Genomic DNA, 21,138 nt, shown 5'->3' with positions numbered 1-21,138 from the left:
AAATATTTTAAATTTTATATAACTGTTATGAATCAAAAAACAATTTGAATTTAATGCAAATTTTTTCAAAGAATTATATTCACCTGTCAGTCACAACAACTTAACAGAAGAACACAAAGTGCAAAGTTTAAAAGCAAGAAGTCACTGTAAATTAACATAAGAAAGCATAGAAAAGCATCACGGAATTTTAAAACAGCACTCATTATAAAACACACAGAATAAAAAAAAAATATGCAGCTGCAATATTTGATGAAACGTTGAAACTGTATGATTTCAGAATCACAGTACAAAATGTGTTCTTCACTCATCAAAGAAAGATGAAAAAAAAAAAAGACTTTGGCACCATTAAAGAAACACATTTTACAGACTTTTAAAGATACTTGCAAATATTTGAGGGGAGAAGTCTGAATGGGAAAGATAAAATACAGTCATGTCTCCTTTTTCATTGTCCTCTTACAGGAAGCGTGCTAATGCAATTTGTCTTTACGAACATTTTATAATGGAAAATTAACAAGGATGAGGTCCTTGAAATCATGCACTTGGAAAACCATTGTTTAAAATTTTAAGTATCTTATCTTCTATGAATTAATGTACAAGTGACAGGGTTAAACTCTGAAATTGGTCGTAATGTGCATTGTTTTTATTTACTTTTCCTATTCATTTTATGATATTCTTAGAAAACAAAACAAAACATAACTAAAAATAGATGCATCGCACAAAAGCATGTTTAAAATTCTAATTGAAGTAGTAACCACACATTTGTTTTTTTTAAATCAATGTTGATGCACAGTACTGTGTTCACACTGGCCAATTTGCCCTTTTTATGTTATAGAAAAAGCCCTTTAACTTGCACAGCTACACTGTCAGTCAAAAGTTCTCACCTTCTCATTTCATGGTTTTTCTTTATTTTCATGATAAATTACATTGTAGAGTCTCACTGAAGGCATCAAAACTATGAATGTGCACATATGGAATTATGCAGTAAACACACAAAAAAGTTCCACAAACGAATCCTGACAAGACACCTGTGAAGTGAAACCATTTTAGGTGACTACATTATGAAGCTCAAAGAAAGAAGGCCAAGGGTTTGCAGCAGTATCAAAGCAAATGGTGGCTACTTTCGGGAATCTGAAATATTAGACACATTTAGAGAATTATTTTCTTTGCTACATGATTCTGTATATTTTGCTTAAAAATATCTGATGTCTTCAGTTTGTACCCACAATGTAGAAAGTAGTAAAACTAAAGAAAAACCATTAAATGAGACTGTCAAAACTTTTGACTGATAGTATATATTTAAATTGTTTTATCAGATACTTTTAAGACCAACATACTGTTTTTGGATTTTTCCCAGCCCTTTCCCTGCTGACCCTATATATACACAAACATGCAGGTAATTGCTTCACTTTCTCCCCACGAGTTCTGCAAAAACAAAGTCATAGAATATCCATTCAATTTAAACCAAGATGCCCGCAAAAAATTTTGTCAAGCTCACGGAGAAAGTTAATAAACTCTAAACTGGCAGCATCACCTTTACTCCTCACAGTGTCGATAACAAAACGAGCCTTTTCCCTTTTGTTTTGCTTCGCATCTGCTGCCTCCCTCTCTGCATCAGTTATCACTGTTTTCTCCAGCAGTTTGTCGATCAGGCTGCTGAGATTAGGTGCTGATATCCCTTCAGTGAAGCAGCTTCGTGTGTTTAACAGCCTCTGAGAAGGAGGACGATTCAAAGTTCCCACTGTAGGGGAGAAAAGACACAATTTTCTTTCCCAAACACAGGTGGAGCTGCTCTCATCTTTCAGACTGAGGTTAACATCTGTGAGGATTCTTCTTAAAGACACAAGGAATGACGTAAAGTAACTGTCGTAGTACTCATCATCAAAATCAGCTTCTTTTGGTTCAACTGTAATCAGATCATCCCCAGGAACAGTGGACAGAGTGTAAACCTGCTTTGGATGCAGTTTGCAGTGAGGAGATGTATCTATGTACCTCTCATCCCCAATTAGTTTCCTCCTGGTGCGCTGTACATCACGGATCACGACGTTCCTTGGAAGCAACAACACACTGAGCTGAGATCAGGATCAACTGGGGGTTTGTAGAAGAGCAGAACCAAAGCTTGGACTGGGTCAGGAGGAGAGTCTTCATCACTGACAATACCGTAACCAGAAAACCCTGTGATGTTTATAACAACATGACATTCTGTTATCCGCTGAGGGGTGATGAACTTGATGCCTTCATCCTTCACATGAGCGACCTGCAAGAACTGACCTCCACCTGTGGAGATGAGCTCACAGTGTGGGAGACAAAGCTGACACACAGACTGCTGCTGACATTTGATGTCAAACAGGGGTCCTGCAGGCTTCTTGTGGTGTTGGGCCAGCAGCCTCCTGTTCCAAGGGACAGTCCTGTAAACCACGTCTCCTTCACCCTTCATTAAAAACACCAGGCCGGTCACACTGCACTGGTACAGGCCTGGACAGGAGCACTGGAACGTGTAGTTTTCATCATCAAAATCATCAGTGATAACTGGTGTAAACTCATTTAACAGCATATCAGGTGAGCTGTTTACTTGTGTAAAGTTGTTGTTTTCACGGGGTATTTTGCTCAGTGAGACCATGCTGTGAGAACAGGGCAAGAGGCAGGATCTGCTGGACAGCCCACTAGATCCAGATGTTCCTCGAAGTTTATAATCGTCTGGCATGGTTTCAGACTTCATAATAGTGTGTGTCACGATTTCTTCACTCTCAGGACTTGCAGTGCTGCTACCTGCTGCTGATTCATCAACAAAAGAGGTCACAGAGAGGGAGCAGGAAGGAGGATATTTAGAGTGGCTTGATTTTGGAACTCTTCTGATGGGATTAAATTTCAGCCCATCACCTGGAGTGTTAGAAAGGAAGCTTCCTGTTATTTCTGTCTGTGTTTGCTTGTGTTTAACACGAGGAATTGACTGATCTTGATCAAACATCGGTTCTGAAAGTAAGCTTTTTGCCTTTTTTGTTTCACTTTTCTTGTGTTTACCATGAGGGAGTAAATCAGAGCCTGTTTTTTTTGTCTTTTTTCTTTTCTTTCCCTTCATTTCATACTGTTGTGGAACATCGTTTCTTGACAAATTAGTTAGTTCGGCTATTTCTCTTCTATTCCATGCTGGATTGTTACACTGGTTGCTGTCATGTATCAGGGCCTTACAACACTCACAAATGGCAAAACTGTTTTCTTTTCCTTTAGTGCTCTCACTCCCAGCCCAAGTTTTCCTCCTTAGATTTGTGTTTAATGGTATATCCATTTTCCCTGTATCACTGTGTTTCATCTTGTCTCGGTTTTCACTGACTACTGTCAGAATTTCTCTCATGACCTTTTTGGCTCTTGTAGTTTTCACCTGCTGGAAACAGAATAAAAAAACAAAAACAAAAAAATGACAATTAAAACCCTTATAAAATAATCAGTGCTCCATGATTTCAAATAGTCCCTTAGCGTGCATCTTAATATTACAATGGTAAATGTTTCATTAACTGTAATCTTAAAAGAAATACACATCAATCTAAATCTGACACAATACTACAACAATGTGACAGTTACAGCTTAAAGTCTGAATGGCATGTGCTGTCTTTACACTGCTTAAACTGCAAGCCTCATATGCATTCTTCAAAGAAAACTATCTAACTGGTTCTTGTATTTCCACAGCACAAGCCAGTTGTCAGTTTTTAAATGCAGATTTTCTCTGGTGATGACCTGTTTATGTGAATGAAGAGGAACAGTTTTGCTGTTAAATTTTCCTTTTGTGTTTGTATGTTAGTTTCAAGCTGTTTATTTAGCATAAAATATATATGGTTGAAGTAATAGAAAACATTTGTATTTTAAGGTGCATTTTGGCATATATTTTTGAGAAATACCATAAAAGTCAGAGAAACCTTCAAAACTCTAGCATGACAGATATTAAACTTACATGGAGAAAAATCTGTACTGTAGCTATTTCAAGGACTGGGCGATATGACTCAAAATTCATATCTCAATATTCTTTAGCTGGATGGTGATTAGGGCTGCCACAAACGATTATTTTTGATAGACTAGTCACCGATTATTTTTGCGATTAGTCGACTAATCAGATCATCATCCATTGGACGTAAAACGTACAGCTTATTGCACCAGCAGCATCTGATCTTATATAACTATCATTAGCTTACAGCTAATGCTAAGCTAATTGTGGCAGCCCTAATGGCGATATATGATATATATCTCAATGTATTTTTAAAGCCATGAAGTAAGAATAAAAAAAGAGTTCGAAGTCAAAGCTGTGTCCCAGATCTCACACAGGCACTTTTATTAACATTCAGCATAGATGTACATGAAAAAATTACTCAAAAATAAATTATCAGCATGTATTAAATAATAATGCTCCATAAATAAAATAAAACAATGTTGCTTTTGTGCATAACAAAAAGCTCAAAATGTAAACTAAAAACACGCTGAACATAATAACAAAGACAGACAGATTTCGCAGCTGTTCTGCGCAGGGCCCCCGTGCGTGGGGCTGGACGGCGTCGTTAAAGCGTTGACGGCTTGTTAACGTGTTAACAAGCCGTCAACACGTTAACAAGCCGTCAACGCTTTAACGACGCCGTTTTATTTTTTTAGTGTTGTAACATCACATGTCGTTAGCGTAGTCTGTGTCTTTTCTCTGCAAATGAACATTTTCAGCCAATATAGGTAAGTCACCAACATGGCTGGAGAGAGTTGGATGTTATATACAGTCTGGATAAATGTGGCTAATCTAATAAACATTTGTAAAGAGATGGCAGTTACTGCAAAATTACAGCATATGATCTTCAAATTGGAGCCCATCTACTGACTATCACATAGCAGCTGGAGCAGTCTCCAATGGAGGTCAGTCCACTGCTGCCACCTGTGGCCAAGTACCACAGCCTACTACTAGATTAACTTGTGACACATCTGCACCTGCTGCTATGATCACATTGAGTAGAGGCTGAGTGGCTGCACTTACCCCTGGTACATCCAAATCTACCCACCAACATGCTGAAAGACGCAATGCCAACAATTTTGACCCGTACTGTGTAAATCCACTCAGAATTGTCAAAAAACTGCAATAAAACAATAGCAACTTTATTTTCCATTAGATAAACATGTAGAACACAGACATACTGTGTTGTATGTCTGTGTTCTACATGTCAAACTGTGTTGTTTGACTTTCCATAACTATTTTTAGGAACAATTTAGTAAAGGTTTTTCGTTCTTAAAAACACATTTTCAATTTTGTCCACATGATGGACAGAATGTAACTGTGTGCTTTCTGCAGATGTACTTCTTGCATTTCTCACAAAAAGTGCTTGTTTTAAAACAGGAATCTTCCTAACTAAGATTTAAAACAAAAGATTTCTACGTCCCCTCCAGACTCAAAAACAGGTGACAAACCAATCGACACACCTGAGTCACTGACTTTCTTAAATCCACTCACTCTCACTGACTCTGTTTATTACTAATCACTGTGTAACTGCTGTAAATTCACAGTAACTGCCATCTTCTTAGAAATGTTTATTAGATTAACCACATTTATATAACTACTAACTCTCCAGCCATGTTGATGGATTGCCTATATTGGCTGAAAATATTCGTTTCCAGAGAAAAGACACAGGCCGGCTATGGCGCTGGTTGACTCGGCTCCATTTGAGTGCACACAAAGTAAACTGCTTGCTTTAGTTGTGAAGCAAAAACGCTGAAATCGGAGTAATAACTGACGTAGTGTGTTTGAGATAACCTCACAAGTGTCACAGATGACACATTTTGTGTTTATTTGCTGTTTTGTCGGTAGCAGCTCCTGAAAAGCAAGTCTACCACAAATCTGTTCGACCAACGCAGGTGTCGTGCCAAACTAGGTATCCCCGACAGAATTGGACTGTCCAAATCACGGACAAACAGTATCCCACATTGCTGATTTTTCGTTCACAAACACTTATTATGATGCATTACTCCTGAAACTTTGGAGGATTTAGCTCTTTATATAGTAAAGTTACAGGAGAATAAAAATAGTTATCAGCCAAAATGTTAATGGTTTATTAAAATAATCCCATCTGATACCCCGTGAGCAATAAATATATAATTTTCTGTTGTAACCCTCAAACTGAATGGTAATGTAATGATACTAATTTTCCACTTTTTCACAAAATGAAAACATCAGTACTTCCTGCGTGCTCCCAGCACAGGGGAAACAAATTCTGTCGGGGATACCTACTTTGGCACGACACCGGGACCAAGTCGGGAACCCTGACTTTCAGCTCGACACAGCTCGATAAGCCATTAATGGTACTTCATAGTACCAGAGGTGGGTCGAGAATCCAAAAATTGTACTCAAGTAAGAGTATCATTACTTTAAAATATTATTACTCAAGTAAAAGTGAAAAGTAGTCGTCAAAAAAGTTACTCGAGTAAGAGTAAAAAAGTACTTGGTGAAAAGGCTACTCAAGTACTGAGTAAGTAGCGAGTAACTGTTTGAAATGTCCGATTTATTTTATAAATAAATGCTATCAGACAAACAAAAATAAATAAATATACAAATTTTAGTATTTCCAAAAGGAATATATGTAAAAAGATCCACAAAATAAGGCACAACAATTCTAATTTCAAGATTTCAGTTTTTCACAACGTAAATCTTTTTCAAGCATCACCCAGCTCTGAGTCTAGGTGATGTCTGATGAAGTGGAGACCTGTGGAAAGATGTATGGTTTTCAAAAGAATTAGGTCTGGTCATTATAGTGCTGTATACACTGCCAAGCTGCAGATGTTTGTTTGGAGCTAGCCTCCAAAAGCTGCCTATACACTGTGCGATTTTTGGCCCATTTTGAGCCGATTTTTAGTCGTGCAACAGTTTTGGGGATTGGCCCGTGTTTTGCCTTAATTGTGTGTGCATCGTGTAGTATACATGGGGTAACGAAAAGCAGTTAACACCTCACGACTAGCTCCCAATCATCAATCGTATGGTCGCATGATAATCAAACCAGTTTGAAATCCTGTCGCTCCTCACACTGCGCACGCACAAACACAGAAATGAAAGAGAAAAGGTGGAGCAGCACGGCAGTGCAGCGTGTGATCTGGACACAAGAGATGGAGGCACAACTTGTAGGATGAGGCAAGCTCATCCGAGTACGTAAGCGTAGAGCTGCCACCCAGGCAAAAGAAAAATAGAGCTATATCACGTTATAACGTAAAAAGTTTATTGTTCTAACAATATACTTTTAATGTTAGTACAATATACCTTTCACGTTCGTACAATATAATATTTATATTGTACGAACGTGATAATTATGTATATTGTAATAACGTGATATTATATTGTTCAAACATGAAAGATATGAAAGGTGGACATTGCTGCTCAATCAAAGCTGCCTGGTCAATGTTTTTCATTAGTAATTTAGCAAAGTTGATGGTGTCTCTGTGTGAGTGAAAGACAGAGGGAGAGCGAGGGACTGATTTTGTATAATAAGCTTCATGTTATGGACGCACAGTTTGGGCACTCAGGTCACATCAGACCGTATAGTGTGAGACCCTGCATCGTGACCTATGAACTTCTAACCCCTGAGATTTAATTGTACAGTTTGAGCGGGAGCTGAATAACGTGACTGAAAAAAATCGCACAGTGTTTGCCCAGCTTAATGCAGACTGTTTAAACTAAACAAGCTGCTGTTTCACATAATAAACCCTGCCAGTCGCAGTATTGCCTTCTGTTTTAACACTAAAGCAGTAGAGACGAGCTGTTTACATGTGCGTGGAACTCTAGCGTCATTAACCAGGCTAGCTGTTAGCTTATAGCTCACGATAGCTAAGCAGCTAGCAGTTAAAAAGACAGCTGAAGCTGCACAAAACACCCACAAACTTATCTCACTACAACGTAGCGCCGAAAATATGACTCGCAGCTCGAGCTCGACACAGCTGCTGTAACATAAGACTGACATCCAGCTAGCCACAGCTAAAAAGATATTTAGAGTAAACTTACCGTTTCCTCAGGTTACACGAGTTGAGTTGTTTCACGCTGAAAAGTTGGTTTGTTTTGGCTCTCACTGAAGACACCGACACTGCAGACATAGCTGTTCTTTTGTGCTGCTTTTAAGCGAAATATTCTTTGTTTGTGAGGCCAAAGGTGTTCATCCTCTTCAGCTCTAGCGTAGACTCTGCCATCATATTTCTTCTTTCCGTGTGTCGCTACTTTGAAAAGCTTGAGCCGCTCTGCCCGCCACGGTTTCAAACTGGTCATGTGACTGCATGGCCACATCTCATTGGTGAAAAAGTTACCGGAAACTTCACTGACGGCATGTTATCTAATGTGTTAAACTAATTTTTTTTTTTTTTTTAAAGTAACGAGTCGAATTTTGCAAATGTAGCGGAGTAAAAGTACCGTTTCTTCTTCATAAATGTACTCAAGTAAAAGTAAAAAGTATCGTGCAAAAAAGGTAATTTAAAAGTACATTTTTTTCAAAAACTTACTCAAGTAAATGTAACGGAGTAAATGTAGCTCGTTACTACCCACCTCTGTATATATATATATATATATATATATATATATATATATATATATATATATATATATAAAATTACATTTATGTTTGCTGTATGCACTTTGTTCGTTCCTAAGTTGTGAGTCTACACAACAGCCAAATTACTGACTTTAGTTATTAACGTTTGAAATGATGAAAGCACTTGAAAAGTTACCCACAATTAGCTGGCTGTCCAGAAAAACACAAAAACACTTCAGAAGTACTTATACATAAAGTCCTGTTTACTCGTTCCCTGCCAGGAATATAGACTCCCGATTGGCCAACATTTCTACACGGTTAGGATTTGATATGTTCTTGACTGCATTTTTTGTGATTTACATGTGGACGGAAATATTTGTTCAAAACTGCACGTGCGGACGGGTTTTTTTTAAACAAATTATATATTTTTTTTAAATACCCGTGTATGTTTGGACGTAGCCTTAAACTGAAACACGCCTGCTGTTAAAGTTTCAACGAACTGACTGTGAATATTTTTAATTCCTGTCTTGGAGGGGTGTCTGAGCGATGCTCGGGTGCCTCTCGTTCAGACCCAACATTTTTCATTTCAACCAGGTGCACATGATCTGGCCAAAGATAAAACTTATCTGCTCTCAAGTCAAAGTTAACAGAACATGACGTGTTCTCTTCCGTTATGACATCCATTGACACAATCATTTAAAACTGAAAGTGAAAGAACATTTAAAGAAAATAATTTTTGCTCATAAAGTGTAATTATTAACTGTTTGTACAAGACAACAAACTCAGGGCATGTCAGTTTGGACCGGTTTATGAACACACTCATACTGAGGAGGCTTTTACACGTTTCTATTTCGTTTGTTCTCCTGTTGAAGCTGCCAGCTGTTAGGAGCCACAAAGTATCTTTTCATCTGCTTTGAAACCACATTTTTATTTCTAACCTGTTAGATTTTATTTATTTGTTTTTTCTCTACACACTTCAGCCTGAATCTTAAACAATCACAATTATAAACGCAAGTGCTTTTGCTTTCCGAAACGATCGGCGCTCACTTGTGAGGATAATTTGCTGCTCAAGGAAGAAAACAAAACCATCACCGACCTTAAAGATGATATCCAAAAACTCTCTGATGAGCTGAAGAAGAAAGTCACTGCTAGCGCCCTGACTGCACAATCTTAACATGCTCAGTTCAGCTCTATAGCAAACAGATGTGCCACCTGACCTCGGAGCTCCTCCCCATCAGTCATCCCCGGGGTTTGTTTATTTTTTTAAGTTTGTTCTCATCCATCAGTCACCGAGTGTTCATAAATGATAATGAGGTGTAAAACGAGTGCTGATATAACAGCTTGGAGATGCATTTGTAGATTTTATTACATGTTTTACGTCATCTTTATTGTGCTACCTAAAGTTGGTGTGCGAAGGTCTGCGTGGTATTAAAACAATGCTATTACAGAAATATTAGCTCCTGACATGGCTAGTTGGAAATTGAATTACTGGTTAAATATTTCCAATAACTATCCCGATATAGTTCTGCTAGCTCCAGAGCTTCATTTAAACTGTCCGATACTTATACTGACCCGGGTCAATGTAAAATAAAATTCTACCTGTCTGAACAAAGTCTGGATTCTTAAATCTTGCAGGACTAAAGGAGCCAGGATTTAATCATAAGGATTAAACGGAGTAAACTAGAAGCTTATACGTTTACTGTCAGACTCTGGGAAATGTTGTAAGTGATCAGTGACTCAGGTTAAAACTAAACATTTGGTGTCTTCAACTTTGAAGAGATGAAATACAAAACCCAAAGTACAAATGTTAAAAATGCCAATATTTTTTAGTCAGGTGTGGGAAAAATAATTAAGGGTACACACCATTCAGGACCATTACATTAATGTTGTGAGTATATGATTTAATCCCTGGCCAAACCTGTCATACTTAACTTACTGGACCAGCCACATTAGCCTTTTGTGAGGTCTGTTTAATAAAGGGGACTCAAATGAACTGCAGCTCCCTGAGAAGTGGACTGTGAGCACAGAAACACATGTTCATACATACAGCTGTAGCAAGCTGGCAGTCATTTTAAATAGATTTGTAACTCTGATGTCTGTCTCTCTGTTAGTCCTCACACTGGTGATCTGTCCAGGTGTGCTCTACCTGTGACTACTGGGACAGTGGCTAGCTCATAAAACTTATTGTTTCAGCACAAAAGTGATCAACTTAAACTGATAGAGGAAAATAAAGACACAAAACTAAAACTGAGTTATTGATTCTTTCTGTCAGCTTCCTGTTTATTTAATTTTGGTTGTATTTTGACGAAACACTTCCGTTAGGTTCATGTGGTGCAGCCTTCAACTAAAACAGAGCAGCTTTGTATGATTCATATTTCATAACAATCTGTCCTCTTGCATTTGAAACAAACTGTTTCGTCCCATTCCACTTTAAGACTACAGTCTTCTGATTGGCTGCTCCTAGGTTTGACGAAAAGGAACAAATTTCAAAATCAGAATTGTGTGCTTTGACAATATTAGGGACATCCCCTCTCTATGAGCTCATACAAAACAACAAAAAAATAAAACTGAAACTTAGTGTGTAGAACAGTCTGGTGCCTGAGCTTCAGATAGGTGGGATTACTTGTACATGCTACACTGACCTCATACAAAAGCATCCACCAACCATATACATATAACAGAGTGATGCCACTACTACAGACATCAAATACTTTTGTTCTCATGTTCCCAAGGTCTGTAGCCTTGTTTATATTGTCTGTTCCTTTTCAGTTTCTACTTCTCCTTTAGGAAATAAAGTTCTTTAACTTTTATGTTTGCGACTTTAGTTCCTACTTTGTCTTTATCATTGTTGTAATTCATTTGTTTTGTAGTATTATTACATTTTAGTTTCTATTTTGACATGACTGCTCTTGCCTCCCAAGTGTTCCTATCTATCTCGTTTAGTGTGAGTTTCTTGGGTTTGTGTTCAGTAATCATTTTTGGGTTGTTTCCTGTTTTGATCATTTTTCTCTGGCATCATGTTTTATGGATGACTTCCTGTTTGTCAGAATTTCTCAATTGTTTTGACCCGTGTTTCCTTTTTGTGTATGTTGATAAGTTCTTGTGCAGATATACAGTCTTGATTGAATGTACTCTGTGTGCCACATGGACACACAATCAATCTGTGGGAACCAGAATGCCAGCTGGGTTATGGGAGATCAGACACTTATTTCACTCCGTGACATGCAAATTGACTTATAATATATATATATAGATATATCTCTATATATCTATATATCTATCTATATATATATATATAGATATATCTCTATATATCTATCTATATATATATATATATATATATATATATATATATATATATATATATATATAATTATTCAATTTAAAATATTACTCCTTACATTCAAAACTATTAATAAATTAGCACCAAGTTATCTTAGTGAACTTCTCAAATCACATACTCCTGCTGGAACACTCAGATCTGCCTCTCAACTACTTCTGACCCAACCCAGGTCTCAGCTGAAGTCCCGGGGTGACCGTGCGTTTGCTCTGGCTGCCCCGGTACTGTGGAATACCCTTCCTCTCGACCTCCGCGCATCTGATTCCATTGCACTGTTCAAATCACGACTAAAAACCCACTTATTCAATCTTGCCTTTCCCTCTAGTTAATATTTCTTTTATGATTTTATATTATGCACTTTTATGCTCATTTAATTTCTTGTTTGCTCTGTACCTGTTGCTTTCCTATGTATCAGTGACAGCTACCTGCTTGCATACTTAGTACTTGCTTTGGTCCTATTTCTATTATTTTCCTTCTATTCTCTATGTTACTTGTTAAGCACCTTGGCATACCCTTGGTTTTTAAGTGTGCTTTATAAATAAAGTTTATTATTATTATTATTATTATTATTATTATAACTTTAATATGGATTTGCTGGATGTTTGGTTGATATTCTGTCTTTCTCCATTAAAATAAAAATACCTTAAAAATTAGAAACTGTTACATTTTTTTTTAAAGTGGGCAAACTTATAAATTCAGCAGGGGATCAAATAATTATTTCCCCCACTGAGGCCTATTGGCTGCACCTCTGGTCGAAATAACATAACTGATTTGGGTGTAATTTATTTATATATTTATTCATATTTTTTGAACCCATAGATTATTTAAAACATAATGCAGATGAACTCTGAGTGGATCTCTGATTCTGACAGAATATTAAGTATTTAAAATCAGCTCAACCTGCTCAAAAGCAGTCGTTGTATTCTCACATTGTAGTTCTCACATCAGGAACATCATTCTCAGTGCACTTCTATATACATTTAAGAAATTTTATTTCATAACAGGCTCACTTGTGAAAAGATATTTAAAAATCTAAATCCTTTATACATATGTCAGTCAATCAGTGATTGCTTGTCTGATCATTACACACTGAGTGTGTTGTGAAAAACAAAACAAACACATGAAATTCCTAATTTTTTGCACACAGACTTGTTGTTTCTAGTAAACAAACTGAAAGAGCTGTGCTTTGTGAAAAAGTGGTTCTCATGAAATGCCTGCGAAAAACATCAAGTCAAAATCAAGCGAAGACGAGCTGGTCCTGATGTTTCTAAAAAAGAAAATTAAGAAACTGAGATTCTGGGTTCATCCAGTTCTCATGAGCAGGCAGCAGCAGGGAGAATTTCATGGTTTGATGCAGGAGTTGAAGCTTTCATTCATATTTTGGGAGTTCAGTGCAGCGGTTTGAACTCTTGCTGGCAGAGTTGGGACCACATCTGAGGAGGCAGAGAAATCATTTCAGACATCCACTTGAATTGGAGAAGCATATATCTGTTTCTCAGGTAAAACAGTATTGTTTCATTATTGTAAATTCAGTACTGGTATGTGTGTTGTGCTATAAGAACACTAGTTGCTAAATACAGCAGTCTGATCTGTTTATTTCCATCTGAAAAATCTGAAAATTTGAGCTTAGTCTGAAAAATGTAACAAATTCTTCCAGCAAAATGACTCTGCTGCTGTTTATGATCACATTAAGAATGGGCGAATACCAAATAACTGCATACTTTTTGTGTCCAGTGTGTAAATGCCTTTAGACACTTTATATTTTTATTAAAATCATAATGACTTTGGAAAGAGTATTGGAAAAAACATGTAGGCCTAATCTAGAGTAAGAAGTGTTCAGACAAAACTGAAATGCAAAGAAGTCTTTGAAACTTGTGGTCCTGCAAGGTCTCCGTGATATGAGTCTTCTGATCTATATAGTCTGTTAAAGTCTAAGAATATAAAAAATATTGAGCTAAAATATTAGGCTGACTCTTAGGAGCTCATTCATCAGATGTCCAGTAGAGGGCATTTCCTGTACAGTTTACTAAGTGTGGTTAATTTCATTACAGAAGAACATACAGAGAACAACCTGTAGGTGTATTGAAAAACCTTAAATTATTCTGGATTAACTGTGTCAGGAGTTGCTGAGTGGATGTGGAGAAGAGGACTCAAACACAGGACTCACGGTGAAGATTCAGGGTGTTTATTGTGAGAGACGAATGACGAGAACAGGAGATGGCTGACTGACTGAATAACTGGACTGAATGAATGAATGAATGAATGAATGAATGGCTGACTGATCTGAACTGAACGGCAAACATGTGGCACAGACAGCAGTGACCACATCAATGACGCGACGGTAAACAGAAGGAAACTGAGGACTTAAATACTCTGACAGATGAGGATGGTAATGAGAGACCGGTGAGTACACAGCTGAACATAATCTGGCTAATGACACAAGAGACGAGCTGACACAGGGAAAACAGAAAGTGAGGACAACATTGGTGTGGCAACATAAACTAACCGTGACAGAACTGAAAGCACTGGGTCAACAACCCCTGACAAACTGTAGTTGGATTATTTGACAAAAATCCATAAAACTATTCCAAACAAACATATATTAGAAAATCATCACTTGTTAGTTGAAATAAGAAATAAGAAAAATAAAGATGCAGTTTAAAACTATATTTGTGTTCTACAAGCTTCATCATATTTCTATCTTTAGAAAGGAAATCACTTCTAAAGACTTTACTCCTCTGATCTGAGACATGAAATTATTTTATTTTCTTACTTCTTGGATCATCCTGATCATTAAGTTCAGCTGCTGTTCAAAAACACACCTGCAGCCATGACTTTGAATTATTTCTTTAAGATCAGGTTGGTATCAGGTTATCTCCTCAGGTAAAGAGGGAGCTACTGATTTGTTGGATATATAAATGATTTTAAAATATATTTAAAATGCCAATTTTAGCTCTATAACGGCTTCCAATTAATGTTCTCAGAGAGGATGTTCCAGAAGTGCTTATTGCTTATTCCCCTTGCCAAGTTCAGATTTTATACATAAACGGCCCAGTAGATGGCGATATATCTCCACTTACTGACTGATGAAGTGACGCTGCATCTGGATACACATCTGGCTCTTTGATGGCCTAGGGCAAGCTGATGGCATAAGATGTAAGTACAACTCCTCCGGTTTCATATGCAAAAAAAATCTTTAGTCTGCTTCTTAAACCAGGCAAAGATCTTACACCCAAGCAGTTACCACACAATCTCACTCATAAATTTAAACCTTAAAATACTTTGTCAGAAGATTATTAAAAATCACCCCATACATAATCCATGCTGACCGAACAGGTGTGTAGACACTAAACCAACAATACATGCAGACTACTTAATGTAATAGATTATGGTTCCATCAACAAATTAAAAACCACAGTTGTCTCTTTAGATGCAGAGAGCGCATTTGAAACTAGAAATTTTCAGCAGCAGTTCCACACAAATTTAGATTTGGTTCATTCTTCATAGACTGGATCAAAACACTACACAGCTCTCCAAATGCATGTGTTAGGACAAGTATAGAGTGGACCATGACAGGACTGTACACTTTCCCCCTTGCTTTTTGTCATTTTCATCTAGCCACTAGCAGCAGCAATCAAAAATGTAGATATTAACTGAGTTCAAACTGAAAATACAGACCATAACATAAACATATATACCATCCTCTCCCTGTCACATTGTCCCCAGGATGAGGATGGCACCAAGTCAGTCAAACAGGACTTTGTGCAGGTGCATGAAAGAACTATGAAACACACACACGAAATAGCAGCATGAACATGACCTGCACAGAATCCTGAAACTACTCAACCTGACATGGCATGAGGGATAGAACACAGACAATCTGAGGAGGAACAACTGAAGACACACAGACTAATTACACAGGAGATGACGAGGGGATGGAAAACACAGCTTGACGACACCACAGGGGAAAGTGAAACTAAAACAATGAACACAGAGCACAAGATCCCCTCAAAGTAAAACAGGAACCATAATAAGATGCAGAGATGACCTGAATCTGACAACAAGAAAACACACGATAGACATGAAACATAAACTCACAATGCTGGGTCTCCAGCACAACTAATGTGCAGAGGCCTGTCCTATTTATTATTATTATTATTATTATTATTATTATTATTATTATTATTATTATTTAGTCAAGGCATTTTCAGGGTTAACTTTTTATGAAGGTGATTCACATCCCAACAGGGTATATTACTACTGTAACTTGTATCACCATGGTAACCTAAACTGCTCTGGAGCAGATTATAATCAAGATTAGATGTCAGAAAGTATTAACGCACTTCCTACTGACCAATCAAATCTCCTGAAAATAGCATCACTATTCCTGGAAAATACAGTAATTATGTAATTGTGATTGTTCACATGCTTTTAGTGCCAAAAGTTTGTGTCTCACCTTTAGTCTCAGGTAAATCTTCATTTTCTTTCTTGATTTTCAGCAGAACTGTAATGTGAGAGTTGAACCTCAGGAACCGATGTAGAAGCTGTTTGCTTTTAAACAATCAGCTGATCTTTGATGTAGAAGATTAAAAACATAAAATGATTTAACCTGATTTGTCAGTTTAAATTAAGTTAAAGCTTCTCACAAAGTTTCACATTTACCTGTTGTTCCTTTGTCCTGCTTCTTTAGTTTCATCCATGTTTTCTGGTGTGTCAGACTTGTGATCAGTGTTGTTGGACTGGATCTGATTTTCTTCTTGATCAGGGTGGTCTGTCATGTCTGCTGAAGCTTTCTCTGTGAAGGTGAAGACTCGTCCTCTATGATCGTTAAAGACATGTTATGGCCCTATATCTTTGATTTAAAAAAACCCTCTGAAGTCTGCTGCACATGTGACCTCATTTATTTCTACTTTGTGAAATATTTTCTTCAAATGAGCATCTCAGCTTGGCATTGTTCCCACACAAACACACGCACAGGAACTTGATGACAAACAGCCACAACACCTTCTATGCCAGGTTTGACAGGCTGAATACAGACACTCCGTCATAGGCCCCTGTGACCCCTCTGAAAAAAGCGAAACCCCGCCACTGTGGGACTGATGGAAAAACAAAAACACTGAAAACTTAAAAAAACACAGTACGACTTTACCTCATTTCGACTGTACAATGGGATAAATCACTCATTAATGTGCAATACTCACAGCTGGATAGTGTTGCAGCTGGATAGTGTTGCAGCTGGATAGTTTAGTGGTAAGACTACACGCCTCGGGAGCGGGGATCACATGTTCGATTCCCACCTGTTATTCAGTAAGGGTCCTGTCTACCCTCCCCATGCTAAAAACCAGCCCTGGAGTAGCAGCCTGTCCGCAGTTCAGGACACAAGCTGTTCACTGTATGTTGTACTGTGTATGTGACAAATAAAAATTGAATATACTCAGTGCAATGTGCGATGCTATTACACTATTTATATACAATTAGAAGTTTCACCAGCAAGTACTGTAAGAATCACCACCCTTAAGAGTGTTTTTTTAATATCTTTTAAAATATCACACACACGTTTTTGTGTCACCAACGCAACAGCGTTTTATTTCTAAAGGCTGAATGTGTACTCTGTTTAAAAACTGACATGCTCTGTCTACCTATTGATCACGATTCCGAAATTCAGATTTTTAAACTCTTATGAACATTCATGAAACACGAATTTTCCCATACAGAATAAAGTCATATTAGAACCGTTTATTTATTTATTTCTTAAAATAAAATGATCAAATCACCTAGAGATAGGAAACCCTCGTAGATCCGTAAAATGAGGTGTGGTTAAATTAAATCAATTAAATTTTTAAAATAAAATGACTGGTGAGACATTGTTACCAGCCAGGATTTGGAAACACATTTTTTTGACCAGTTGTAGATAAATGTAAAAAGTCATATCGCCATTTCAGGGTTGTCAAGGCATCGGTAAAACAACGCATTTCTTTTAAGAGCACATATGCCTGTATAACTGTTGGGGAGACACATGCAGAATCCATAAAAAGTAGTTTCATTAAAACATAATTGATTGATTAAATTAATACGTGGGTAAACCATATGAACCCTAGTGAACCCAGGGACTCACATGAACTAGCAAAAGTGCCTTGTACAGGGGTAGGTGCAGGCGTACACGGACGCACATGAACCCACACCGCAACAAAAGTGCCTACGTATTACTACTCACATTTTCTTAGAAAGGAACAACGATGTTGTTGTGAGACTTTTTTCACTGATACTTGTGTTGATAAGATCACGATGAATCACAAATGTTCAGGAAGGTTTGTTGGGAGGAAATATCCTAAATGTTTTATCAAAGAAATAACAGTGGTTTCTAATCTGTTGATGGAACAGTACTACTACAGTAATATTACATGTACTAGTCTGTGTGTACTACTGGCTGAGTGTCTACCCTTTTTCTAGTCTTCTGGTAAGGACTCTTCTAATTATTTTTTAGGTCAGTGAAGCAGTAGCTGGATGGGAGTGTAGGGTCTTTGGCTGGTTTAGGTAATGCTGGCAGAGTTGACGTTTGGAATCGCTGTGTGATCACTCTGAATTTGAGTAATTGTTCTGAAAAAATAAATTGTTCTGAAAAATAGCGGATGTTAGTGTTGGACACAATTCTTTACAAAAGTGCTGGAAAACCATCTGGACCTGGAACTTTATTAAAGCCAGGCCTGAAGATTGACGACAACAACTGAAGGAAAAAATATGAGAAGCAGAGGAGAAGCCTAAGTGGATGCAGAAAGTGAGTTTCTATTTTTATTTCATATTTTACGCAGAGTTGTAATACAGCTACGTCAGGTTGGAATGCGTTCAGTTAAACTTGTTTTAAAGTAGTCTTGAAGTGAAGCAATGACTCAGAAGCACTGAACTGTTGATTAAAAACAGGGAACTTCCTGCTTTCTTTTCTTTAAGAACATTTCCTTCTATCAAACCTTCCTGGATGTTTGTGATTCATTACAAGCTCATCAACACAAGTGTCACTGGAAACATGCACCGAAGACACCAGTGGATTTCAACCTACAAGTGTTACAGGTATTTCCACATCAGTATCCAACTTTCTGTCATATTTGTTCCAGCCTTACAGCAGCATCCTTGTTCCTTTTGGACTCTCATGATGGAGATAAGAGAGTGGTATTCAAAGATTAAAGATCTTACTTGGCTGAGCTGGCTGTTTAGTCACAGGCTGATGTCCAACAGAGGCATCCAGAGCATCTCAGGGGAATATTTTCTTATTGAAAAGTGTGACAGCTTTACTTCCCGCTCAGTGATCTTGACACTATACCATTTTTTCTGAATTCTTACTTAAATTTTCTGAACTAAAGTAAATTGTCAGAATAAATCAAACAGTAATTCCCACAACATGCAGTGCAGATAAAAAACATTTACTAAATGTTTTGTCTCATTATATTTTCTTATTTGAATGCAGAATCCATCGCTGAAGCTGCTGAATGGATCCATTTTGGTTTTACTTTATACTTTTCTGCTTGTGTAGAGCTGTAAGATCACCACATGTCATTTTAAATGGTTGAACACCTCAAAACATTAAATTCAGTTCAATTCAGCTTTATTTATATTCCCCCAAAATCATACGAGTCAACTTAAAGTACTACTAGACTCAACTGGCTCTTCTTACAATGTAAGTGAGCAGACTCATCATTTACATTTTTGCCAGACCATTTTCTACTAACATTTACATTTATAATGATAGATTACACAACGTTGGAGAATAAATTGCATTACAATGGTTGTCTTTCTGAAAGTGCGAAGTCATTTAGAAGACTTTGGTTGGCATGGATAGTGCTATAAAAAACCCCTCTGTAAAGAAAGAACAACCCCTGACTCAGAGGTCTACTGAGCCAAGTATTCCTTTAGCTTTGACTATTACCGCTTTATGATTATGAATTTCTATCTTTAGACAGTAAATAATTTCTAACCACTTTATTGCTCTGATCTGACACATGAAATTATAAATTCTGCCCTTCTTGGATCATCCTGGTCATTGTGTCCATCCTCATATGAGCCTGAGCTGCTGTTCAAAAACACACCTGCAGCCACGACTTCAGGATCAGGTTGGTATCAGGTCATCTCCTCAGGTAAAGAGGGAAACTAGCGATTTGATGGATATATAAATGATTTAGTGAAATATATTTCACTAATTTTATTCATGCCAATTATAGCTCTACATCAGTGGTGATTGGCTTTGAACTGGGTTTAGCTGCTCTGAGTTTACACATCAATTGTCCAGTAGATGGCGATATAACACCAGTTACTGACTTATGAAGCGTCGCTGCATCTGGATACACATCTAGGTCCATACTAAAAGTAATAAAATATTATTTCTGTTTTATGGATTTTCACTACATTACATTTTCCATTCTGATATATGGATATCTGTGTATTGAACTCTTCCATTCATTGTTAAATGTTTTTTGGAAACTTTTCAGTTCAATCCAATTAAGGGCAGCATTTACAGTTATCACTTAGCTTCCTGCTTCTGATTTAACATGAATATATGAGAGTATCTAAGTATCTTATAATAATTTGTATAATAAATTATTCAAAGAGACACCGGATGCACTGAAGCACTTTATTGAATGAAGCAGTAATCTGATTGTTTCACAGTTTACAAAGTGAGAAAGTTAAGAGAATTGAAAAAGCCTGCCCCACCGATCTGATACATGAAGTTACAACTCCTACAGTCTTCGTAGCACCACGAACACTGTGTCCCACAGCGTTTCCACTTGATCTGAGTGTGATTGGTTGTTTTCAAAGAGAACACACCTTTTGCCACACTTTTCAAGGATTTTCTTCAGATCAGGTTGGCAATAACGGAAAAGATCTTCCAGTCGTTTTCCATCACGATACAAGTCATTTGCTTTAGTGAACAGGATGACAGTTTGTTCACTAACATTCCTCCAAAAGGCTTTTTCTAACTTTCTCAGTATGTCTCTCTCACCATCTGTAAATCTGCTCACATGCATCACAAGTACATACACACTGGGTTCAAACCCACAGAGCTGTTTGCACCTTTCTGCATTTGTTTTCTTAATTGATTCTCCAATGTCATTATCAAACATATCTGGAGTATCAATCACACGCACATGCACACCTTTTATCTTTGTTTCTGCCACCTGGCACTCTGTGGTGATCGGCTTTGAGCTGGGTTTAGACAGAAAGACTTTCTGTCCAAGGATTGTGTTTCCACTGGCAGTTCACTTTGATGCCAGTGTGCTTACCTGAATAACA

General features: G+C 37.4%; 1 protein-coding gene and 1 pseudogene across 2 annotated transcripts; both read right to left on the bottom strand.

Annotated features, from left to right (window-relative positions):
* Positions 1-758: 758 nt before the first annotated feature.
* On the bottom strand, positions 759-8,487 carry LOC146380787 (caspase recruitment domain-containing protein 8-like; annotated as a pseudogene). The gene is made up of 2 exons (XR_014801348.1): positions 8,003-8,487; positions 759-3,379 (listed from the first exon to the last, which is right to left on the bottom strand). The product of XR_014801348.1 is annotated as a caspase recruitment domain-containing protein 8-like (transcript).
* A 2,492-nt stretch (positions 8,488-10,979) lies between these two features.
* Positions 10,980-21,104, bottom strand: LOC146380786 (GTPase IMAP family member 7-like; the record flags this gene model as incomplete). Its single annotated transcript, XM_084939959.1, has 2 exons — positions 10,980-11,048; positions 20,613-21,104. Coding segments are annotated over 2 exons (561 nt in total), but the record flags the coding sequence as incomplete, so codon positions are not given.
* Between the last annotated feature and the right edge of the window lie 34 nt (positions 21,105-21,138).

Source organism: Perissodus microlepis, chromosome 9 (genome assembly GCF_051167445.1).
Source record: "Perissodus microlepis isolate ML-2025 ecotype Zambia chromosome 9, ASM5116744v1, whole genome shotgun sequence".
Taxonomy (NCBI): domain Eukaryota; kingdom Metazoa; phylum Chordata; class Actinopteri; order Cichliformes; family Cichlidae; genus Perissodus; species Perissodus microlepis.
This window is presented reverse-complemented; position numbering and strand designations above follow the sequence as displayed.